At 37.8% G+C, this 20,733-nt stretch overlaps 1 protein-coding gene across 1 annotated transcript in view; it reads right to left on the reverse strand.

Moving 5' to 3' along the window:
• Window positions 1–20,733, reverse strand: part of LOC111158836 (cilia and flagella associated protein 206) — a 34,188-nt gene that overhangs the window by 11,216 nt on the left and 2,239 nt on the right. The window contains exons 2-10 of the mRNA XM_022521120.1: window positions 20,437–20,549; window positions 19,769–19,852; window positions 17,855–17,945; window positions 16,156–16,344; window positions 14,956–15,114; window positions 13,287–13,495; window positions 5,976–6,095; window positions 4,477–4,675; window positions 2,643–2,783 (exon numbers count right to left, since the gene is read on the reverse strand). Of these exons, the coding sequence (XP_022376828.1) occupies window positions 2,643–2,783; window positions 4,477–4,675; window positions 5,976–6,095; window positions 13,287–13,495; window positions 14,956–15,114; window positions 16,156–16,344; window positions 17,855–17,945; window positions 19,769–19,852; window positions 20,437–20,549 (1,305 nt within the window). The remainder of the gene's footprint in view (window positions 1–2,642; window positions 2,784–4,476; window positions 4,676–5,975; window positions 6,096–13,286; window positions 13,496–14,955; window positions 15,115–16,155; window positions 16,345–17,854; window positions 17,946–19,768; window positions 19,853–20,436; window positions 20,550–20,733) is intronic.

Consider the following 20,733-nt stretch of genomic DNA (forward strand, 5'->3'; position numbering starts at 1 on the left):
AACGAATTAGGCATAAAATATTAAGTGATTCTATGTTTGTAATACATCCATAAAACCATCCCCATATACTGCATATTTAACATATGACTTACACTTTTCATTTTGCTAAAATGGTACAATTTGCAATTTTAAATAATACATTTTATTAAATGATATTTTATGTGAAATTCATTTAAATTAATCTTAAACTATGGTTTATATAAAAATTTGCTATCCAGATATAAGATGTTTGAAAATCTTTTATGAGAACCACTTAGACATTTGATGGTTTTTTCAAATCTCCTTTAACTAAACTACTACAAGCATTGTTTTAAAAGTAATTCTATAAAAACGATAAAGACAGGACATCTTTTTCAAAATACAGGTTTCTTCTTCTTCTGTTTTTATTTAAGATTTTTTATTAAGTAATCTCTACATCTAACGAGGGGCTTGAACTCACAACCCCAAGATCAGGAGTCCCATGCTCCACCAATCAAGCCAGCCAGGTGCCCCCAATACAAGTTTCTATGTTAAGAGGTATTTCCCACTGTGAACAAATACTACATAAAATAGGAATTATTAAATATCCACATAATTGGTAAGAGATAGTAATACTGTCTTACTTATTTTTTCACGTGTTCAACAAAATGTATTGGCCCTATTCCTGGCATTAAGGATATAAAAGAAAACAAAGTTCCTGATCTCAGTAAATCAACAAATATACCATAGGCCAGAGAGTACTGCAGATAAAAAAAAAAAAAATTAAGCATCAAGCCAGCTAAACACATGGTAAAAGAGGGTGAGGTTGATATTTTAGATCGGGTGATCTAGGAAGGCTGAATAAAATGAAGGAGCAAGGTAGGTAGCTGTATGGGGGATAGAGTTTTCCAAGTTGAGGGAATAGCAAGGCAAAGGCTCTGAGGTGAAAATGTGTCTGGAATGTTCAAGAATAGCCAGAAGGCCAGTGGGGCTGGAATAGTGAGCAAGGGAGATTGGCTGGCAATGAAATCAGTGATGTCATGTGCAGAGGACCTCAACTGGTAAGCCACAGTGTCGCCTTGGGGTTTAAGCCACGTGGTCTGCAGTCCTGAACAGGAGGGATGTCCTACAGAATTCCTTTGAGGTAGTGCAGATTGCTGCTGCCCAGAAAATAATGTAGTAAATATAAATAATGTAGTAAACAAAGTTATCAGGACTCAGAGAGGATTCTGACACTCACAAGCCCTTCTACTTTCTTATTTCTCTCTTTTTATTAGAATCCTAGTTAGTAAGCTGGAAGGGTCCAAATAGACCTAGACTAGAAACCAGGCTCTCCTGAATCTTAGTCCATAGATTTTCCAACCACATCATGCTGACTGTTGTGGTCCTACAGCCATGTTTCTCTGTGTTTGTATCTCTCATGACTCCCTTCCCTTCTTATCTGGGCTGGATGCATGGATGGAGGGGGAAAGGGAAGAGAAGGGAAGGGAAGGGAAGGGAAGGGGAGGGAAGAGGAGAGGAGGGGAGGTGAGAAACCATCTATATTTGTCCTGTTTTACTCCTTCATGGCTCTTGACTGTTTCCTCCCCAGTATCAGTGATCCTCATGGGGCCTCCGAATACTATTCTCTCAGCTCCCTATGGTAAACCTTCTGTTATTGCCATTACGAAAAATCTAATAACAAAAAATGAGCCAGTATGTGTGTTCTCTAGCCTATGTATACACACAATTCCAAGAAATCCTTCTAATAAAAAAGCAATAAACAATTATGAAATATAAAAAAAGAAATAACAAAGAACAGAGAAAAGGAAGAGGTTAATGATGTAAGGTAAATTAGAAATAATTTTATCAGGGATGGCTGGGTGGCTCAGTCGGTTAAGTATCTGCCTTCTGCTCAGGTCATGATCCTAGGGTCCTTGGACTGAGCCCCGCATCAGGCTCCCTGCTCAGCAGAGAGTCTGCTTCTCCCTCTGCTCCTCCCCCTGCTTGTGCTTTCTTTCACTCTCTCTCAAATAAATAAATACATACATAAATACATAAATAAATAATTTTGTCAAACTCTTTTCACTCTAGCCCTAGCTGACTTTTTATTTCCAATTCATAGAGCACTTTTTGGGTAATAATTTCTGGCTTACTCTTTGTTTTGAGGAAGCTCTCGTAATATATACATCACAGAGAGATTTTATTTGATAAAATACTTGCCATTTCCTTAGACAGATCTGACTTATGCAGGAATCCTGATTTGTCAATGGACTGTAACCATAAAGTGACAGTGTATTATTTAATAGACATAACCAGCTAAATTAGTGTTGCTCTTTCAAGTAATTACTTTGGAAGATGATCTACTTTAGCAATGCCCTGTGAATTTCTGTAATCCTTCATTGGACCTATGAGTCATCAGTCCTTTTATGATACTGTGGCATCCATATTTCATTATACACACATTCCATCACTTATCATTTGTAGCCCCATTTCTTGGTTATGTCAGTCTACCAGATCATTCTGTGAGTACTTCAAAGATGAAGATGGTCTGGATCATCTTTGCAGCTCCTTTCTTAGTTCATCATCAGATCCCACAAAATTTTAAAAAGTGAGTAAGTAAAAAAAAAAAAAGTGACAACAATAGCACTTTATTCAAAGAAAAAAATGCGGAAGTGAAAGTAACATTATTTCCAACAATATACCTGGAAGGAGAAGACCATCTGTTGTAGCAAATGTATAAGGACAAAATCCACGACACTGAATTAACAACTTATCAAAATTTGCTGTTGTTTCTGGGAAAAGCCATTCTTGTTTTCTGAAATCTACCAGATGTACTCTATCTTCTAAAATGAAAGAGGACAAGAACAACTTCAATCAACGAGAAGAGTAAACAACCCAAGGAAATGAGCAGAAAAGACTGGCTGCTATGTGACTAAAATAGAGAGGGATCAACTTCATTCAAGACAGCAGAGCTCTCGTAATATACGAGGTGGCCAAATACTTTGAATGTGGTGCTCATATAATACTAGGACTATTGCTTCTTGAAACAACAGAGAACGTTCTGAGCAGAAAGATTCAAGGAAATATCTCTCAGTAACTTACTTTTGATAACAAGGTATCAATTTTTATCCTTTACACTTTATAAAATTCTTCCTAATGGTGGTTAGCTTACTTATTTACATGTGATAAACACATTGTCTAAATTTTTTTCTCCAAACAAAAACACGTACTTATAAAACTAATCTTCAAGGATCTTCATTCTTGCAATCCTACTACGCTTCTGGGCGGGGCTCTGTATCAAAACAGCGATGCCACAGATGTCTTTGTGGCACAACTAGAAGTAAATGCCAACGGTGGGGGAAGATAAACCTTCTTCTTTTTTCCTGATATGAATGAAATCCTCAAAACAGTGATGAGATGTGGCAAGTGTTAATTAAATTCTTTTAGAAGAATATTAGGTCTCTCAGTTCACTGGGATCAGTAACGTGATAGTGTCCTTTTGAATATAAAGTTGCAGCATATGGGGGAAACGACATATTAACTCCAAGATTGTTTTGCCAATGTGGTTGAGTTTAATACCTACTGTTGAAGTGACTTGAACTTTTCAATTTCATGTTGTATCTGTGTAGATATGTTATTTTAATAAAAGAAAAGGAGTAGAAAAAACTTGAACTGGAAGGATGCCTTTGAGTCTCTCTAATTCAGTTTTTAGGTTTTTTTTTTATTCTAATAGTTTAAGAATGGAAATAAGCACATCATTTTTATTTTCCACTTTTACAAAATTTGAATTTGAAAAGGAAATTTAGGGAGTAAATTATCTAGTTTCATTTTCTGGGAAAACCTTTCTAGGCAACAACTCCCAGACTCTATTTTGGCATTTCTCATGAACTTCAGGTTGCCTGTAACTAAGACAGAAGACACCAAAAAAGTAAAAAGCAGTTTGTTAATAATGACAGCCTTTCCATAAGAATCAGTGCATCTCTTAAAGGGTCTAAAATAAGCTCAAATTTACAGGGATAAAATTCACTGATTTATAAGTTTCAGCCTGACTCTGAGGAAGATATATGGCAAATAGCACTCCAAAGAAATATAGCTTTACTTGCAACAAATATGGCAAGGATTAATATCCTTTCCTACTATGAATCAACAATAATAAAATCATTAAGACTAAAATAGAAACGCATAGACAAGGAACATCACTATCAACTAAAACACTGACAATAACATTAAGAATGGTTATTATGGGATAGTAAGGTACTCAGTTCATATATTTTCTGTCTTCTGCATTTTCTATGATGAACATTAGTATTCTTTTAATCAAGAAAGATGCTTAATACCTTATCAAAAAGATAGAGCATGATAATTTTACTTTTTTTTTTCTTTAAATAAACTGCACCCAACGTGAAGCTTGAACTCATGACCTTGAGATTCAGGGTCCCATGCTCATCAGACTGAGGCCACAAAGTGCCCAAACCATGAAAATTTTAAAACAAAAGAGTGACTTCATTCTAGAGACAATTTGAAGATTTCTATTACCCAGGTGTTCTTTCACTCTAGACACATCAGTTTTCACAGTCAGCCCATCAAGAAGATTCTGCATGACCTTCTCAGGAAAGAGTAGTTCATGAGCACCCAGGAATGGTTCAAGGTGAGTTGTTAAATTACTGAGGACACTAATCAAAACAATTTCATCCTGGAAGCTAGTCCACAGGTTGGAAAGTGCAATGAAGATGGGCTGCAGAAGAGAAAGCAATGTTCAAAATGTAATCGTCTCATAAAATTATAAATCACGGTACTCATAACCAATTTGTGTTTATAAAGAAATAATTCTTCCTGAAGACAAGTCAAAGTCTCCTGAGGCTAAACAATAAAATCTACATAGCAACTGGACTCCTAAATTATGAGAGAAAGAAATCTTATATTTTATTTCAAAGCATTTTATCTTAGAGTGTTCATCATAAAGTTAATTTACCCAAAAAAGCCAAATATTTATGGACGCTTGACCTCAAAGAGTCAAGGGGAAATAGCTTTTTTTTTTAAAAAAAAAAAAAAAGGCTAAATATGACTCATTACTCTTAGATTTCTCTGGCTCAATCATGATTCAAAAGAACCTGGAAAATCTAGAGATACATCTTAGGGCATAGCTCGTGAGCTGCAAGTCAAAGATTTTAGGTCGGTGAGATAAAGTTTCTCATTCATATTAAAGGTCACTGACTTACAGAACAAACATAAGGAAATTAATCAGGCCCTACTAATAAGTGAAAAACTTAGCCTTTGTTTCTTGGTTTTTAAAACCTAATTATTAGAACTGGCTACAGAAAATTATCAGAGCCTCACAATGCTCTATAAAATACTGCATCTCTATAAAATACTGTATCTTACACCTCCTTCGGGCTACCGGATTTGCCCATAAGATGGTACAGATAATCAGAAAGTCAGTATACGTATAGGCCTGGTAAACACAGTGATTATCCTCTGTCTCTTCATAAAGGTCACAAGTTACACCACCTCTTTGCTGAAGGCAATTTTTTTTAAAGATTTTATTTATTTACTTGACAGAGATCACAAATAGGCAGAGAGGCAGGCAGAGAGGGGGAAGCAGGCTCCCTGCTGAGCAGAGAGCCCTACTCGGGGCTCGACCCCAGGACCCTGGGAACATGACCTGAGCCGAAGGCAGAGTCTTTAACCCACGGAGCCACCCAGGCGCCCCTGAAGGCAATTTGTAACCAGCCACTGTGAACATGTTTTCAACGCTGCATTACGGATCCATTCTGTTGCCACAGCCTTTACTGATACTATGGCTACTTTAATACATATCTGCATCTCTTTTAGTAGCAATTGCCTGCAAGGGGGATTCTCTCATCTGACTTACACTACTACTACAAAATAACCATAAAGAATGGGGTCAACATGTATAAAACAAATATTCTATTTTTAGTAATTAAATCTAATTATAATTACCTCTGATTCACTTGTATAGGATTCAAAGGTATACTCACCCTTAAGCAAGGTCAAAGTTGATGGCAAATACTTACAAAGACTTGTGATGTTGGGACAGCTGTCTTTGATTTTACAATCATTTTTAATTGTTCCAGTTGGGCTCCTAACTGCTTTATCATCAGTTCTACTTCTTGAGCACAGGTAATTATATCTGACTGCAAAGACAACATAATTTACATTAATGTTTTTATAATTTCACTATAAAAATCATGTGTTTTAAGCCCTACATGTCCTGAAGGTAAGCACAATGAGGGCAGAAATTCTCTTCTCCCTCATATCCTGAAAGCAAGAACAGTAGGTGCATATGGATGGTGCTCCAGAAACATCTGTTGGATGGATGAATCTTTTGAAATACAATGGCTACGATTCTTCAAAAGGAATCCTTTTTCTTCACGTATTCTCTGATACGCAGTATAATTGCATTCCTGAGAAGCAGATCCTCTGACCCAGATTTTGCACAGCTATTATTTTCCCATTCCTCAATAACAAAATGAATAAAGTGTTCCTCTGAAAACTATTTTGATACAAGGATTTTTAAAAATTACATCTAAGAGTGCAGAAAATCTTAAAAATCACATCACTGAAAGAAAAATAATGTATTTCTGATGTGACAATAGTAATCTGAAATTAAGGCATTAGGCTGACTCTGAAATAATTAGTAACGTGTATTCTTACTGTGTGCTAAGTATCATATTGAATACTTATAAGTATAAAAAAAAGGGTGAGTATAAATAGAAAAACCAAGATACTGAAGAGTGACTAAATTGCCCAAGGACACAGTTGAATAAGGGGTGGAATCATGGTTCTGTCCCAGACCGTCGGAAGCCAGAGGCCAGCTCTTACCCCTTATTTTGTACTGCCTGAGACATGACCAGAAATGGCAGTGGTATGGGCTTATCAGTACAGTGCAAAAGAGTGACAATTACTCGAAGAGAAAAAAATGCATTTGAGTCTTCAGACACTTGTAGTCAAACCACAGGGTTTACTAGACTATTTTTAAGCAACAAGTAATTACTTCATAAAAATATCAAATATTATTGTATTTCAACTAACAAAATTTTTTATTCACCAATGTAACATGCATCCTGTTTTAATTTTACCCATACTATTCTTTAAGCCTCTCCCTTCCCCTTGCTTCAGGCTCCATGTAATTCTGTCTATTCCATCTAGTAAGTTTCTCATCTACCCCATTGAATTTTTCCCCTTCTTTGTTAGTTATGTTTTAGAAATCAAATATGAAAATGGCACCCTTAAAGTCTCTTTAGATTTGTGCAACAGCAATAAGAAACAGAAATAAATCTGCATAAGCTCTTCAAAGTAAAATTACATTCAACACATAACTTCTTTAAGCCTATAACTAAAGGTACTTCCTCCCTGGAGCTATGTTTTCTTTCTTTCTTTCTTTTTTAAAATATTTTATTTATTTATTTGACAGACAGAGATCACAAGTAGGCAGAGAGGCAGGCAGAGAAAGAGGGGGAATCATGCTCCCTGCTGAGCAGAGAGCCCAATGCAGGGCCCAAACCCAGGACCCTGAGACCATGACCTGAGCCAAAGGCAGAAGCTAAACCCACTGAGCCACCCAGGTGTCCCTGGAGCTATGTTTTCAGGTACTCAGAGAGGAAGCACAAGGAAGTTTTTTGTTTTTGTTTTTGTTTTTTACTTTTCCTGATAATGACCTAAAACAATCATTCTGTTTACATTTAGCAAGAACTCATTCACTGGGCGAAGATATTTGCAAACAACATATCAGATAAAGGGTTAGTGTCCAAAATCTATAAAGAATTATCAAACTCAACACCCAAAGAGCAAATAATCCAATCAAGAAATGGGCAGAGGACATGAACAGACATTTCTGCAAAGAAGACATCCAAATGGCCAACAGACACATGAAAAAGGGCTCCACATCACTCGGCATCAGGGAAATACAAATCAAAACCACAATGAGATACCACCTCACACCAGTCAGAATGGCTAAAATTAACAAGTCAGGGAATGACAGATGCTGGCAAGGATGCGGAGAAAGGGGAACCCTCCTACACTGTTGGTGGGAATGCAAGCTGGTGCAACCATTCTGGAAAATAGCATGGAGGTTCCTCAAAAAGTTGAAAATAGAGCTACCCTATGACCCAGCAATCACACTACTGGGTATTTACCCCAAAGATACAAATGAAGTGATCCAAAGGGACACCTGTACTCCAGTATTTATAGCAGCAATATATACAATGGAATACTATGCAGTCATCAAAAGAAATGAAATCTTGGCATTTGTGATGACGTGGATGTGATGACGTGGATGGAACTAGAGGGTATTATGCTGAGTGAAATAAGTCAATTGGAGAAAGACAATTATCATATGATCTCCCTGATATAAGGAAGTTGAGAGGCAACATAGGGGGCTTGGCGGGTAGGAAAGGAATAAATGAAACAAGATGGGATCAGGAGGAGACAAACCATAAGAGACTCTTAATCTCACAAAACAAACTGAGGGTTGCTGGGGGGAGGCGGGTAGGGAGAGGGTGGTTGGGTTATGGACATTGGGGAAGGTATGTGCTATGGTGAGTTTTTTGTTGTGAAGTGTGTAAACCTGCCGATTCACAGACCTGTACCCCTGGGGCTAATAATACATTATATGTTAATAAAAATTTTAAAAATTAAAAAAAAAGAACTCATTCACAACTAGGTGTTGAAATATGTGTGTGTGTGTGTGTGTGTGTGTGTGTGTGTGTATGAAATACACACATATAATGGAATGTTATTCAGCCATAAGAAAGAAGGAAACACTGCCACTTGTGACAACATGGATAGACCTTGAGGGTATTATGCTAAGTGAAATAGGTCAGAGAAAGATAAATACTGAATGATCTTTCGTATATGTGGGATCTAAAAAACTAAAAATAAGAAAAAAATCCAGTATCATAAATACAGAAAACAGACTGGTAGTTGCCACAGGCATGAGGTGGGGGTGGGTGAAATGGGTGAGAGGGGTGAAAAGGTACAAACTTCCAGTTATAAGATAAATAGGTCCTGGGGATATAACGTAACAGGATGGTGACTACAGTTAATAATTCTGCATTGTATATTTGAAAATTGCTAAAAGAGTAAATCTTAAGTGTTCTTATCACACACAAAAAATTTTGTAACTGTGTGGTGAAGAATGTTTTTGCAATATATGCATATACTGAATCAGTACATTGTACAACTAAAACCAATATGTTATGTGTCAATGATATCTCAATAAAAAAGCCAGTTTCATTTAAGAATATCTTTGATGATGCAGTAAAAGTATTAATTTTATTAAATCTTGATCCTAAGTACAAGCTTTTTAATAATCAGTGCGATGAGATGAAAGTACCTATAAAACACTTCTGCTGGGGCGCCTGGGTGGCTCAGTGGGTTAAAGCCGCTGCCTTCGGCTCGGGTCATGATCCCAGGATCCTGGGATCGAGCCCCGAGTCGGGCTCTCTGCTCAGCAGGGAGCCTGCTTCCCTTCCTCTCTCTCTCTGCCTGCCTCTCTGCCTACTTGTGATCTCTGTCTGTCAAATAAATAAATAAAATCTTAAAAAAAAAAAAAACACTTCTGCTGCATATTAAAATGCATAGTTCTCTTGAGGGACTGAATTTTGAGCCAAACCAGCATTTTTCCCCCAGCAGAACATCATTTTTACTTCAAAGAGCAAATGACCAACAAACTCTGACTTTTGACCCTTAGAAATTTGGCAGATATTTTCTTGAAAGAAAATGAAATGAGTCTGTCACTTCAGGGAAACAACGGCTTTTGTTGCCAAAGATAAAATTTGTATTTTGAAAAACTTATATCTGCCACCTTGAAATTGACAACATCCTAACACATATTGCTAATGAGATCATTTGTAAAAAATAATAATAACAATAATAAGATTGAAATTAGTCCTCTAGGAATGCTATCACTTTTAAAAAAAAAACTTTTTCATAAAAAATTTTTTTTTCATAATGTGGTAAAAAAAAAAATGCTTGAGGAAAAAAAGCATGTGATGCCACCATGGTCCTTCCCCATTCCCTTTTATTTATTTTTTTTTTAAAGATTTTGTTTATTTATTTGTCAGAGAGAGAGAGGGAGAGAGAGCAAGCACAGGCAGACAGAATGGCAGGCAGAGGCAGAGGGAGAAGCAGGCTCCCTGATGAGCAAGGAGCCCGATGTGGGACTCGATCCCAGGACACTGGGATCATGACCTGAGCCAAAGGCAGCTGCTTAACCAACTGAGCCACCCAGGCGTCCCCCCATTCCCTTTTAATTGATAAATTTCTGATACTTTGTTCCATGGACATTTCAACAAGTCTAAAACAAGTACCAATTCCACCTGATTTTTTTTTACTTGCATTATCAGAAAAAAACCAAGAAAGTCCAGGGTTGTCTTGGTTTTCAATAGTCCAGTCCTATTCTGTGAATAGGCCCTGCAGACAAAGCTTAGGGAGAAGTCTACAAAAGTCTTGACTTACAGGGTTTTTTTGTTTGTTTGTTTGTTTTTTATTTATTTAACAGACAGAGATCACAAGTAGGCATACAGACAGGCCGAGAGAGAGGAAGGGAAGCAGGCTCACCACTGAGCAGAGAGCCTGATGTGGGGCTCGATCCCAGGACCCCGAGATCATGACCTGAGCTGAAGACAGAGGCTTAACCCACTGAGCCACCCAGGCACCCCTTGACTTACAGGTTTTAAGAAATGTTATGTGGCAAATACAGCATTTACTTGCACCATCACAATAAGCAGCTTTTCCTGTCTTTGGTGACTGCCTTGCACTTTAAAAGCCCACAGAGGATGGAATTCTGTTCTCTCAGCTAAGTCAACAAGACTGATCCCCCATCCCTCTTCTCTTTCACAATATCTGAATTTGTTTACTGCAGCAAGGTCCTAATTGAAAGAAAATAAAATCACTAACTACCCTACACAGGCCATAATTAAATTTTTTAAAAATGTTTACATAAGCTGCATGTAGTATTGGCAAAAGAAAATTTTTAAATCAAAGTCAACCCTTCAAAAAGCTGTATTAATATATTTGTTCAAATAATGTGACTTAAAAAAAAAGAATATTCACAGACACGAAAAATTCTCAGCGCAACATAAACGGACATATTTTATAACCTAGAGATAATACTGATTAAACCAACATCCATCGTGTAACTGTAACCTTAACTGTAACTAAGGTGGATTGATGGGAGAAGATTGAATACTTAAAAAAAAAACACAGAAGAAACACTGATTAAGCCAAAAAGAGTCAGATGATGAAGAGAACTCATTCTGACCCTGAAAGATGTTAGCAAGAAATAGTCATGAAGAGGGGAGAGATCAGCAACAACTTTCTCAACAGTATAAGCAGCAAAGGGCTTAGAAATGAGACACTGTCTAGAAAAATAAGAGCTCTCCAGTTCGTACTCCTACAGAGATAAAATCAGAGCTGCTCTGCTAAAGCCCTCACGATGATGCTGGTGGCATTAATAACCACTATCAGCATCAACATGATCGACAATTTATTGGGACCTTAACTACATGCCAGAAACTGGTTTACCTTACTTAGATAGTGTCAACTATCAATAACCCCATTTTACAGATGTGGAAACCAAGACACAGAGAAGTTACGCGATTTCATCAAGGACACAGATTTAGTAAGCAGCAAAGTTAGGATGAGGACCCATGCATTCTGGTTGCAGAGCCCACACTTGTCACTTATACCCTATACTCACTGTCCCTCTAGCTGAGAATGAGAACTCCAATGAGACTTTCAGACTGGAAGTTAGCTGAATATGCCCCATGATTGAAAGCTCTGAGACAATATGATTTAACATCCTTATGTTATGAGTGACGGTGTCCAAAGGTTCCTTTTTCTGATATCTCTTCCCAACACAGATTGTAAAATCCTTGGGCACCTGGGTGGCTCAGTTGGTTAAGCATCTGCCCTCAGCTTAGGTACTGATCCCAGGGTCCTGAGATTGAGCCCCACATCAGGCTGCCCAGTCAGTAGGGAGCCTACATCCCTGCTTGTTCTCTCTCACTATCTCTGTCACTATCTGTCTCTTTCTCTCTCTCAAAAAAATGAATAAGATCTTTTAAATAAAACTGACTGGAAAATCCTCTTAGTGTCTGACTAGTTATACAAGGCTGATGGCCACAACTCAGTGGTGGAGGCACACTTTCCCAAAAGAATGATTTGGTTTAGAACAGCTGATCTAGGGTCCTCATTTTTGAAGGCAACTGGATAGTGGGACAGCTGTGAGGACCACCTCCTAGTTTGTTGCAATGAAGTCATGTCACCCGGATTTTTATCTTTCTATTCTTTACAGTGGAGGGAAGGAGGCAGATCAAGTGCATCTAGAAGCAGTAACAAGTCATAAAGATACAAGTTAAAAACACATCCTGCTCTATCTTCCAAGACGTTAGTATTGACTCATATAAAGTCAGTCCACTGATCCTGAGTCTCACAGTTACTGGAAGGTAGAGGTTGTGTAAAGGTAAACAGTGACCCGTGGGATGAATGTGTTAATTAACTTGATGGGAGAAATTGCTTTCACAAGGTAGACATACATCAAATCATCACATTGTACACTTTGAATATCTTACAGTGTGCCAATTACACTTCAATAAACTAGAAACAAACAAACAAACAAAACACCAAAGAACAAAAACGTTGACTGATAGGAACAGAGCTTGCTGCCAAGAGGTAGTAACAGACCGTGTCCCCTAGAACCTTAGGGTGGAATGGGGTTGTTCCTTGATGAAAAGGTCCCTCAATCCTTTCATCTAGATACCTGTTTTGTATTTTGGGGATTCTGTGCAAGTTTCCATCTGAAAGAAAGTGTTCTGCCACTTTTTTAAAAAGTTTAAAAATCATCACTTTACCAAATTCTCTAACTATTTGGGGATACTGTTTGGCTTGCTCCTTAGATCTAAAAATATCAGCAATAAAAATCTTTTCAACCAACTTTTACAACAACAAATAATTACATAAATATTATTTGGGTGCCAACTATCAGCCCCAAAATACATTAGACACTTGCTCCGTGTGAAAGCGATGCAGTATTACTTAGACACATACACACAACTGCTTAACCCCAGCATGAGAGCAGTCATTCCACTGGGCACTGAAGAAAATCAACAACTAGAAATCAATTCCTACCAGCATTTTCCATTAAAATAAAAATCCAACTTCCCCATTTCTAATTCTGTTCCTGGCCTGTAGATGCATTATAAACTGAGCAGTTACGAAGGCTACAGCCTTTAGCAATGACCTGATTCTGCCTTTCGTGTAGGTCCGTAACCTATAAAGTGGTTGCCATGTATGGAAAAGGCCAAATCCTGACACTCACTCACCAGAATGATCTGCAGGAAGATCTCATACTGCCGCACATTGTACAGTGCTTCTTTTAACATGGACGGCTGAAGCTCCATGCTCAGGAGTGGGTTGCTGGCCGCCTTCTCAAGGATGGCCGTGTAGCGGTATGCCTGGTCCTGGGCAGTCTGAAGTTGGCAGTCGATGTGCTGCGTGGTGGCTTGAATTGCTTCGCGCAGAATGGCCGGCACTGGTTTTAAAAGGAAAACAAGAGATGTGAAAGAATCTACAAAAAGAAGCCTAGAAAGTGATCATAACTTGAGCATTACATTGAGTTCGTTTTTTTCTTTTTCCCCTCAACCAAATGAATAATAACAAGACATGTATTTCATGTGTTTCTTCCCACACCATGAAGGAAAGAGGGGGAGGGGGGGGACACCTGTCTGAACAAAAGCTATTGTCAGAATGATAACCAAAAGTTAGCAGGATCAGCTTTTGCCATTAAAATACAGAAGAATGTAAAGAACAGATGGGCTTTGGTATTATCTGCTACTGACCTTGGGTCTGTAGAAAAGATGTATTTTGTGATCAGGATACTGAAAAATAACAGAATAGTCTAGCAAGATAGGGAACTTTATAAAGAATGGGAACTTGACTTTCTAGAACTGTTTTAAAAATAGAAAAACTGACCCTATTACACTAGACAAGTGATCTAGTACAGACGTTAACACCTTATCAGTGGGCCTATGTAAGAAGTCCCTTCTCCTGAGCCCCTGATCAAATACTTCATGAGTGATTTCAAACTCATAGTGATGAATGCATTAAGTATAGAAGAGCACAGTAAATGCTCCTGCATTCGCAGATTTGCAAATATCTCCTCTTGAACCTTTCCATTCCATTAGCTGCATCAAGCACTCTTCTCTTCTCAGGGTGATTTTTATTTTTAAATATTTTATTTATTTATTTGATCACAAGTAGGCAGAGAGGCAGGCAGAGAGAGAGGAGGAAGCAGGCTCCCTGCCGAGCAGAGAGCCCGATGCGGGACTCGCTCCCAGGACACTGAGATCATGACCTGAGCCGAAGGCAGAGGCTTTAACCCACTGAGCCAGCCAGGTGCCCCTGATTTTTATTTTTAGATCACTGAGTTTTACTCCCTTTTGGTTATTTGACTTCAAATAAAGAACACAGAGCCCAACGAAGTGGAGGGGCTGGCCTTCAGGCATGTCCCTCATTCCTTCCACTGATTCACTCTCCCACACTACCTTCCTGGTGTTATAATTCTGCAAGCCTTGCTTCACAGAATTAAAAATTACTATCCATTATGAACAGTAACTGTACCTAAGGTAGAGTCAAAACTGCATACCTGAGAGGCACCTGGGCCACTCAGTCAGTTAAGCATCCAACTCTTGACCTCAGCTCAGGTCATGATCTCAGGGTCATGAGGTTGAATCCCACGTTGGGCTCTGTGCTGAGTGTGGAGCCTGCTTAGGATTTGCTCCCTCTCCCTCTCCCTCTGCCCCTCCCCCTGCTCAAATGCACTCTCTCTCCCTCTCTAAAAAAAAAAAAAAAAAATTGTTATAATTTAATTTAGAGACCCTGAATACCTTAAATCTAAGAATGCCAGTGAAATACTGTGCATTATTTTCCTCACTGTGCAAGTTAGATTTTAAACCTACATAACCTGCAGACTTAACCTAATGATATACCTACAGTCATCAATGCCTTCTCCTCCCTTTCCACAGTCTCGGTTAAATAAGCGAATCCCTGTAACAATCATGGTGAATTCTTTTAGTTGGTGTTCTTTGTCCTTCTTAGAAAGTGTTAGAAATGTCCCAAGCTCAGCCTGAGGAAAAATGCTCTGCAGGGCAGCTGAAACAAACCACAAAAAGCACAACAAAATGGTAGAATAAAGATACCAGAACTTAAATCACAGGTTGCTTTCAGCAGAAAGTTTAGAGGGGTGTCTTTATAGAGCTACTTACCTGATTCTTGAAATTGTTGATACCTCGTTACAGAATACATAGCAAAATTTATCACATATCAAAGCTGGGCTACGGAAAATAATGCCACTGCCTTGGGTCTCTTTTCAATAATTAAGCACCCATCAGTAATGTTTTGACGATGGGCATTAAAACAAGTTTTCTAATTAGGATTCTGAGGAGAAAAATCACTGTTTTAAAATAATTGTGGAGGAAAGCCATTAAAAGGCTAGAAATCTTGCCTATTCCTTACCTTAAATTAATAAAGTGGGCAAATACTTCCTAAGAATGCAACGGTGTCTCTTTCCATCATCTGTTTTAGGTGACAGATGCGACTCCTTTAATCAATACGAAATCTCCCTTTCCAGGGGTCCCCATTCCCCAGCCAGCCTGGTACTCTTAAAGACATTTATTTATTTGTTTGTTTGTTTATTTATTTATTTATCTGACAGAGAGAATGAGATATCACAAGTAGGCAGACAGGCAGGCGGGGGCGGGGGGGTTGGGGGGCGGGGACAGACTCCCTGCTGAGCAGAGAGCCTGACCTGGGGCTTGATCCCTGGACCCTGAGATCATGAGATCATGACCTGAGCTGAAGGCAGAGGTTTAACCCACTGAGCCACCCAGGCGCCCCTGGCCTGGTATTCTTAACCGCATTGTCAGTGTTTCTCTCATAAGGAGTGATGGGTCCCTGGATATGTGCAGCTCTAAGAAAACTAACAACACACATCTTCCAGAGCTGCTGCTTGGGTTTTAGAGCTAATACATGGTGGAAAAGGAGTCTAAGTTCTAACCTCTTACTTGTGCTGATTTTTTTTTTCCAGATAAAAAGGGAACCTCGGTCTTCAATACTTTGAATTTAACATCTTTTATAAGACACAATGTTCACACCTTTTTAATATGTGGAATGGAAATTATCTAGGTTTTTTACCTGTTGCCTCTCTGACAATCCTGATATCAGTAGGAGATCCCAGCCCGGAGCGCAGTAACACATAGCTGACAATCTTTCGGTAGAGGCTTTCCAATTCTTCTCTGGCACATGCTCTGTTATCTGTAATTTCTCTCATGACGGAGCCTAACCTAGACTCCAAGACTCGGTGGTGTTCTTCAAGAAATTCCTCTAAATTTGGCAAAAGACAATGTTCCATATATTTGATTTACAAATCTCACGTAAGAAAGTAGGACCAGAGAAGAAAATGTCTTGGGTATGGCAATTCTATGACACAAAGACAAGTATTTTCTTAAGGTGTACTAATCAGAATAAAAAACACACAGTGGCCAGCAAGGAACTTCAAGGCAACAATCTAGTAGGAAAGATTGACTGCGGCCCTTTAAATGGCATACTTTGTCAAAGTACCTAAGACTTTCAACATATGAACCAAACAGTTATATCTAAAAAGGCTGAAACCTCCTAATGAAGCAGAAAGTATAGAAAGCAATTTATAATATATAAATTTCCACATTATAATATATAAAATTCCACATATAAAATATGCATTTCCACATTATAAACACATACAGTAAAAATATACGTAGTATACAGATATTTACACATAACGTTCCAAGCACAAGTGGTATTATATGCAAGCACATACAGTAGAAATACACATGTATGTAGTGTAAATCTTCCTGTTCAATTATGGGTATTTTTATTTTAGTTCTAGGTAAATTTCCTTTGAATAGCATTATTGGTGATACGACGTGGCATCAAGAACTGTTTCCCTCTCCCCTCTGCATGATATGACGAGGTCTGGCCATAGGTGTGGCAGGAGCCACAATCTACCAGCAGTACAATTCTTGCAGTTAATTCAGTAAGACACCCCATTTTACTATTTCAAGGGCAATAATTCACGTATCAACCATGCACCGTTCACACCTATACTCTTACAACAAAAGCAGCTGAGAACCTTATGCAAATTTTAAAAATCTAAATTACAATTTCATCAATTCCATGATTACTTACCACTTTAACATCTCATTAGTATTAAGGAAAAAAGCAAGACATGGAATGTATGAAAGGAGCATAACTGGAAGTTCAGTACATGGAGGGAAAAAAGGACAACAAAAATCACCAAACGGTTAGTAACGATTGCATTACAGTGGGGCCAAGGCTGTCTAGGCCATAGAGGAATTTATTTTCCTTTTCCTCTTGTTGCCAGTGTGTCTTTGATATATGTATTAAACTATTTACCTAAGGAAATATGTTCTAATCTGAAATTTTCCATCATTCTTTTCATTTTGGTATAGTTTTCTAATTTAAGTAAGCATTATAAAATAATAATATAAACCAAAAGATACCAACAAGTTAGAAACTTTTTACTTCAATCGGCTGGTTGTTTTCATTTCTAATTATTGTGTATTATTAATGATATAACATTTAAAACATAATAGACTTGGAAACATAACTATTATAGCATAGTAATTACAATTTACTTTGAACACTCACACAAACCATTGGTGTTTTCTCATTTAGCATTTCCACCTTCACTGTATTCTTCAAAGTTGGAAAAAATTTCAAAAGATAGATTAAAAAATTAAATTGTTCATTCTTAACAAAGTAAAGCCTTTATTCCCTGAAATACAATAGGAATCTTTCAAAAAGGGTATCAAAATGGGTAGATATATGTTACCTCGACTTGTATAATTCATATCAAAGTAGACTTGCATCTTAATGGTGTCCAGGGATGGATTTTTACTATCCAACAGCCGAGACACACAAAGCTAGAAGAGAGTACCCATGAATGTTTCTAGTCATATTTTCTGAAATACTCATAAGTATTTTTTAAAGTTATTTTTCAAAAAAAAATTAAGAGAAACATCAAAGCAATGGTTTCTGTTATTTATCCACCAAAAATCCCTTTTATTATTATTTTCTCTTTGAGGACTTCATGCTTCATAGTTTACCCAACAGACAACATTTATTGAGTAATAAGTTATTTCCCTGAGATCAGTAAGATCACCAGAGGCAGGTGGCTAACAGCCTAGCCAAAGGCAGGAAACTTGACATCTTGGTTAGTCTAGGCCACCTGAATGTGGGTAAGTGCTCCACGAAGCTTACGCTCCTGTCTAGAGCTTACCGAGAGCTCCTCACTACGATTTGAGCCTTGAACAGCACTTCTTTGCTGATTCGGAGGATTACTTGCATTTTATGAAAAGCTGTTCTGCTCACAAAATTTCTCTAGCTTTGTCTTCTATTTCAAACAGTCGTCCTCTGGTCTTGTTTTCTCCCACTTTTCATCCCACATAGAAGGCTCATTCCACTTCTCCGCTGTGTCCCTTCAGATTAGACGAACAACCTGATATTTTCTTTTCTTTCCTCTCCTCCCCTCCCTTTCCCGTCTCACCCCTTAGGCTTTGTATCTACAGCTGGCAGGCACATCAGCACCCACCCCCTCAATGCACCTCCCTGAGCACCAACCAGGCGTTTTCTGGAGGGGGGGATGGAACGCAAGAGTGAGGCCTGGACACTGCGCCTTTATGGAGCCCGTCCGTGCACAAGGACTGTTCTAAACACAGACTTTACAAATAAAAAATTAGTTCGTCCACATGATTTTTTTAAAAAGATTTTATTTGTTTATTTGAGAGAGAGAGATTGAGTGACAGAGCAGGAGCAGGGTGGAGGGGCGAGGGAGAAGCCGTCTCCCCGTTAAGCCTTTGACTTCCAGCTCAGGTCATGATCTCAGGGTCCTGGAATCAAGTCCTGTGTTGGGCACTAGTCCCTCTACTCTTCTCCCTGCTCATGCTCTCTCTCAAATAAATAAATGAAATCTTGGGGGAAAAAAAAGTGAAAAAACTAATGTCATCTAAAATTCCTGCCTTTTTTGGGTCTTAAAATTGGTTTTCAGACACAAATCCTTGATTTCTTACTGAATTATTGGCTGTGGCTTCAGTGTTTCCTTTCGAATTGAAAAACAGAAATGACATTGAATCAGTAATTATCTGAATCTTAATTTAGTGCTATGTAATTTTATAGCATACGACAAGTCAGTTAATGTTCTCAGTGTAACATTAGATTAATAAAAAGATGTCTTGAAACTACAGGGGCAGACACTGCTCCCTGCCAGTATCCATACCCATCCTTCCTTAAGAACAGCCCCAATTTGGACTGGGGTAAATATTTGTTCAGCTGAAAAAAGAAAAGGAAAATCAACGTCCCAGGCCTGCTTACAGTATCATTCTGATCCATAAACATAAGGAGATGAGAAAACTTCTGAAAAAGCGATTACTTTCTGAATAGAAAGTGACAGACCCAACTGGCACACACATTTTGCCCTATGTTCTTTACCCTCATACCTATGGAGAGGTGGAGTAGCTATCTTGTAACCATGAGAGAAGAGCCGTATGCACAAAAGTGACCCAGGAAGCCAAGAAAAACCACTTATGCATCTCTAGGCTTTATGAGAAACAATAAATCTCACATTCGCCTGCACCACTGGTTCGTAGGGTTTTCTATCATGAGGCTGAAGGCAATAATGGCTCATACAAATATTGTATTCAGAATTACAAATAAATAATTTAAAATTTGAGAATTGTTGTATAATCACCTTAACAAGTTTCTGTACATCACTTTTCACGAGGGGTCTATCCATGTTAAAGCCATTACTTGGGTCTAAGACAACAGCTTTCACCTAAGAATAGGAAAGAACCTATTAAATAATTTTATTTCACATAATTATGAAACTAGTTTGTTTCCATTTTTTAAATTGTCTCCTGATTACTCAGGGTTCGACTATTCAGCTGATTTTCTTATTATCCAATTCATCAGCACCTTCATTAGAGGTTGAAGGAAGCAATAACCATCAAATTTGATTATGGTGTTCAAAAAATTATATGGAGAAATAAATTGAAAGCAGTGACTAGATTTTAAATTGGGAAACTATTTGAATATTTTATCATATTTTTATTATGTACTGTTAAACCAAAAGCAAGAATAGAGAGACCAAGGCAGTGAGTAATTTTTACAACAGTGAACAAAAATACATGTTACAACAATATTATCAATACTTCTAAAATGATTTAGAAGATCGGTCTCTATAAATCTAGAATGATATGCTTCATAGAAAAAATATTTTTCACTAATTTGTCCAACCATCTCAATATGTTTTCAACTGAATAACATTTAGGAAAGCTTCAAAAAATTTTAAGAGGGAAATGGGGACCACTTAAACCTATTTTTTAATAAAGCAGTAGTTCAAAAAATATTCATTCTTACCACAAAAGCAGCCAGAGTTTCAGAAACAATCTCTCCATGGCCTGCACATTCTTGTCCTATTTCTCGAATGATATTCTTTATAACACTTTCTGCCTGAGTGGGAGGCATCCTGGCTAAATAAAACAATGATTTTTTTTAAAAAATTGTATTTATATGTGATTTTTTTCCTTGTTAGATTTCTCATTATATTTGTAAAGAGTCATACTATTATTAACTAACTAGTATTTATTAGCATTTAGAAAAATTAAAAAACTGTTCTATATTTATTAAAATGAAGGAGTTTGTTGATGACAGAAA

Source organism: Enhydra lutris, unplaced genomic scaffold (assembly GCF_002288905.1).
Source record: "Enhydra lutris kenyoni isolate GAN:26980312 unplaced genomic scaffold, ASM228890v2 scaffoldscaffold63, whole genome shotgun sequence".
Classification (NCBI taxonomy): domain Eukaryota; kingdom Metazoa; phylum Chordata; class Mammalia; order Carnivora; family Mustelidae; genus Enhydra; species Enhydra lutris.